Source organism: Odontomachus brunneus, unplaced genomic scaffold (assembly GCF_010583005.1).
Source record: "Odontomachus brunneus isolate Ranch 3 - 2012 unplaced genomic scaffold, Obru_v1 Obru_scaffold_065, whole genome shotgun sequence".
NCBI classification, from domain to species: domain Eukaryota; kingdom Metazoa; phylum Arthropoda; class Insecta; order Hymenoptera; family Formicidae; genus Odontomachus; species Odontomachus brunneus.
Window position 1 is genome coordinate 1,203,166 of NW_022639515.1, and position 5,099 is coordinate 1,208,264.

The 5,099-nt window shown below is 30.1% G+C and overlaps 1 protein-coding gene across 1 annotated transcript; it reads right to left on the bottom strand.

Moving 5' to 3' along the window:
- Window positions 1-594: 594 nt before the first annotated feature.
- On the bottom strand, window positions 595-4,599 carry LOC116846531 (mitochondrial-processing peptidase subunit alpha-like). The gene is made up of 12 exons (XM_032820478.1): window positions 4,435-4,599; window positions 4,190-4,359; window positions 3,781-4,031; window positions 3,579-3,658; window positions 3,167-3,352; window positions 2,922-3,014; window positions 2,640-2,812; window positions 2,388-2,499; window positions 2,079-2,287; window positions 1,811-1,976; window positions 1,402-1,534; window positions 595-1,303 (listed from the first exon to the last, which is right to left on the bottom strand). The coding sequence occupies exons 2-12, from the start codon at window positions 4,246-4,248 to the stop codon at window positions 1,125-1,127; spliced, it is 1,641 nt and encodes a 546-aa protein (XP_032676369.1). The 5' UTR covers window positions 4,249-4,359; window positions 4,435-4,599; the 3' UTR covers window positions 595-1,124.
- Window positions 4,600-5,099: the final 500 nt, after the last annotated feature.

Consider the following 5,099-nt stretch of genomic DNA (forward strand, 5'->3'; position numbering starts at 1 on the left):
ACCATCCACCTTACTCACCAGATCTAGCCCCAAGCGACTTCTTTTTGTTCCCTCATCTAAAAATTGCGCTCGGAGGACAGAGATTTTCGTCAAATGAAGAGGCAATCACCTTCGTGAACAATTATTTTGCAGAGAAAAACGCCGAGTACTATTTCGACGGGTTACAGAGATGGGAGCATCGCTGGGAGAAGTGTGTAGATTTACAAGGAGACTATGTTGAAAAATAAAAAACAATTTTCAGAAAAAATGACTTGTATCTTTGTTAGGTCGGAAACTTTTCAGACCACCCTCGTATTGAATGTGATATTCAATAGATCTTTTCAAACAACATTCATTATTTCGATTACTTCCAATTTTTTCCGGAAAATCGTAGTAGCCAATTGATTCTATGGGTAAAAGTTCCTATAAAAAATTTTTGTTCATCTCCGTATAACACTTAGTTGCCGAATAAAAGAGGTGGCACGGATGGTTTGATATACTCTGTATAATACAAATAATTGATATTTATTTCTTAAATTATTGCTATAATGCAAATTAAGTTTATAATAAAAATTTTTTATATAAAATTAAATTCTATTTTTATATCACCAACAATATTTTTTTATGTACTTATATTTTTCAGCACATTCATAATTGAATGTTCAAATACAGGCATATGGTACATAGTAACAAACTATTCAATCTTTCACATCTTGTATTATGTTTCCGTTTGACGGCAAAATTTTTTCGTTTTTCATGCTGCTGAACAATAAATAATTTTATCTTTGTATAATTAAACATATTCTCAGAATATATTGCATATATAAAATCTAAACTTCAATCAATATATTAAAAACATATTGCAAGTACATAAAAACTAAAATCATTTAGCAATAGTGAGATGTACTGGTTTTTTTTCAATATATAATTTTCATCAAATGTAAAATACTATTAATGAGGTTAAAAAATGTACAGTAATTTTTTCGAAATTATTATCCAGATTAGTTATATTAGATACATGTGTTTATTATTTTATATCGTACAAGATTTAATTCAATATATAATTAAATGTTAAGTATTTAAATTATTAATTCACTAGAACTGATTAAGTAACATTTATTTAGATCAAAAAGCCGGGTACGATTTTAACGAAAAAGTGATAACCTGCTACGAGAACCGGGTAACCGACCTTGCGTATCGATTAAACCGCTTTGAACATCTGACAAAGAAGGAACAGCTTTCACTTCACCGCGTGCCGCCATGCAAGGTGATGATTTCAATAATCGTCGTGTTACTCTATTAATATCGTCCTTAGTTATTCCTTCTGTAAATATAAATTTTTTTTATAAACAATACTGATATGGTCATTTTATAAAAAGACGCATTTCGAAGTTTATATTAAATTTGAACTTTATGACTTACCAATAGCTTTTATGAAATATTCTGACCGTTTTCTGGAACCAGTTGCTAAGACTTGTCTACCTATATCTTCAAATGCAACAGGTCGTTGTTCCAGATTCATAAGTAGCATCGATTGTAGTTGCTTTTTTGCTCTCTACACATAAAAAGTAGAATTATTAATATATAATTATTAATATATTTAATTATAAAATAAAAAATAGCGATTTAGTAATATTCAAAATTAATTTATAAACACATACACATGTAAAATGTGTGTATATACAAGATCCTTATTCTTATTGTTTTTCCATTCTTTTATTTTATTTTTGCAATCATACGTGCACTAGATTTATGTCGGTACTAACGTAGACAGTAATATATTTTACATTATTTTGATAACTTGAAGAATAGATACTAATCATAATCATACCGCTAATTCATTGTCTGTGACTCCGTTTGCCATTGCGACCATTTCCTGCACAATTACTTCTACCATTTCTTTCACGTGAGGTGGTGTACATGAGGCGTGGATACAAAACAGTCCTGTGTCAGCATAAGCATGATTGTATGCTGTTGCACTGTATAACCAATGATACCTGTGTGTAATATTAATCATTTAAAATAACATTCTCAGTTATTTTTCTCATTTTATATTTAAATAGAGTATGTAGAAGGATGTAAAAATAATTGTATCTTACCTATTTAATACGTTGGTATATAAGCGAGTGTACATGCCTTTTCCAGGACCACCTGCGCTAAAACTGCCACCACCTCCCATCATCATATTCAATACACACATAGGAACAAAGTCTGAATCATGATGGGAACAACCTTCTAAACCTATGACAACATGTGACAATTCAGGCAGACCACTAGGTCCTGCGTAAATCGGCACGTTACATTCCTCCTGTTAAAGATGTAAAAAAAAATCTTTTATTTTTTTCATTTTACGATGTAGAAGTAAAAATATAAAAAGCTAGTTGTTTCAATAAAAAATATATAAATACCGAAACGTATCCTCCCGTATATTGTGCAATAGACCCATCAACACTATTTTTATAATTTGGCAGAATAAGATCAGTCTGTTCTTCCCAAATAGGTTTTTGATCCACAAAGTATCTATGTTAAAGATAATATTATTAACGCTTTTAGATAAAGAGATTTTAAAAACATAGAATGTGTTCTATTTATTTTGGAGAATTTATTGAATTATTTCTTAATTATTTTGTTACCATCTACTGAAAGTTTACAGCTATTACTTGTTAACAGCGTGGACCAAATCTTCATGTTCAACACCAACTCCAGCAACCACCATTCTACTTGGTACATAATGATATTTGAGATACGTATGTAAAATTTTTCTGTCAATTTTTTCAATGTTTTTTTCTGAACAGATTTTGGGCAAGCCCAATGTGTTGTGTTTGTATGCGGCCTAACAGTAAAATATACTTATAATTATATATTCTCTTTATAACAACATATTCTAATGTTATATTTAGAAAAATATAAGTTTAGAACATTTATTAAAATTTGAAACTTACAGCATGAATCATATCCATTAATATCGGCTCTTGTTCTGGCCTAGTGTGTAAAGACTCCAATTCAAATTGTACTATTTGTCTAGCAATTTGAACCTAAAAATTTTAGTGTATGTATATATATGTATGTGTATATATATATATATATATATATATATATTGCAATCTTAAAATATTTGTTGATGTATATTTTAATCTGATTAAGCAGTAAAGTATGGAACAGTTTACATTACATACTATGTATATACCTCTTCATTTGTAATTTGAGGTCGTAAAACGACATCACCCAAAACTTGAGTCACTAAATCCAATCCACGACGTTGTGCCGATGCAGCATAGATAAATGTATCTCTAGATGCTTGACAATCACATATAGCACCATGCTTTTCTAATGCTAGCATTATCTCATCCTTGCTATTATATGTGTTGGTGGACTGAAACAAACAATATAATAGTGCATGTATTTATAATAGAGATCATAAGTTAAGCATTTATTAAAAGACTTTAATGAAAGAATGGTCTATAATACATAAATTACTTATTAAAAATTATATATATTGCAGAATTATACTAGGTACACAAATATACATTAATAAACTATGTAATTTATTTTTTATATGCTAAAAATATTATAAAAATATTTAAAATATGGAATCTTACACCAAATGCCAGCTTTTCAAGAAAATGTGAGATACCATTGGGATATGCAACTTCATATCTTGGACCAGAATCGATAAGAACTAAAAATTAAATGTATATAAATCTTTATGTATCAACCTAGATAAATATAATTCAATTATATTGATTGCAATTGATATATTGATACAATAAAATTTGTATTATATCTTATGATGTAACTTACCACCTACAGTGCAAAATTGTCCAAATCGATTTTCTGATGCTACCTTTAAACCATTTGGTAAGACTGTAATTTGCGTTGTTTGATGTTCCTCCTTTGCAGTAGAGTAAACAGCTGTTGGCAAATTTGGAATAGGTTTTGTTAGTGGAGGAAATGGTGTAACACTTTTCTTTTGAACTTCTAATCCAGGAGGTTCTTTTTGAGAAGAGAAGTTACATCTCTGCCAGGCATTGAAGTATTTTGTCTGTGTATAACTAAAAAATCAAAGATTGTCATAAATAATATAAAGCTTTTTATTAAAAAATAGATACAATATAAATGTGTTTCATGTTACTCGTTACTTATAATGAAATTGGGGTTATTGAATCAATGACATTATAAAATATTCAACATTATGTTTCAGTACAATTACCTTTTCTTAACAGCAACAATTAATTGTTTCTGCGATATACCCGTAAACATTCTGTACATGTTGTCAACTCGAAGATTTGTAACATACAGATACGATTTATCTTTCGTCAGTTGCTGTCGAAAGTTATAGGAGTATATGTTTGAGATCTAATATAACCACTTTAAATATATCTATAAAAAAAAAAAAATGGTGAATGTCTTTAAATTTTGTATACTTTTACACATTTAATACACAAATTAACATACTCTAGACCATTCGGCAATAATATATTTTACTAATGCATAAGTTTAAATCGTCCAAAAGTTACGTTTTCTACACACAAGCGTGTTACGTTTTATTCCCTATTATTCATTGCAAACGAGACAATGGTTGCGTTCAGAAAACATAGCTGATCAGTGAGCGGTCAGTGATTATTGGTCCTTACTGTTAGATCTCTAACTTTAGACCAATTATATTGACGAATTGCTCAACTGTTGAGTTCGCTGAACGCACCCATTCAGTACTACAACCGCTCACTGAGCGCTCAATGAGCTCTTACATTTGATTGATATATACTTTGAGATATAAAAGAATATGCCAATGGGATGTAAAGGCCAAATCATACTAGCAATTGGCGATTGATGATTGACGATTGAAGATTAGAACTTGACCAATTGGAACAAAGCAAGCCAAGGCTAAAGCTTGTTGATTTGTTAAAATCTAATCTTTAATTGTCAATCGTCAATCGCCAATCGCTAGTATGATTTGGCCTTTAAAAGCTCACTGAGCGTTCAGTGAGCAATTGTAATACTGAATGGGCGCAATGGGTACGTTCAGCGAACTCAACAGTTGCACAACAGTTGAGCAATTCGTCAATATAATTGGTCTAAAGTTAGAGATCTAACAGTAAGGACCAATAATCACTGACCGC

Coding starts and splice junctions, on each gene's coding strand:
- LOC116846531 (XM_032820478.1), bottom strand. CDS start 4,248: ATGTACAGAATGTTTACGGGTATATCGCAGAAACAATTAATTGTTGCT. Junction 4,032..4,189: donor ATTGTTGCTGTTAAGAAAAG/GTAATTGTACTG, acceptor TTGATTTTTTAG/TTATACACAGACAAAATACT. Junction 1,977..2,078: donor TATACCAACGTATTAAATAG/GTAAGATACAAT, acceptor TATTACACACAG/GTATCATTGGTTATACAGTG.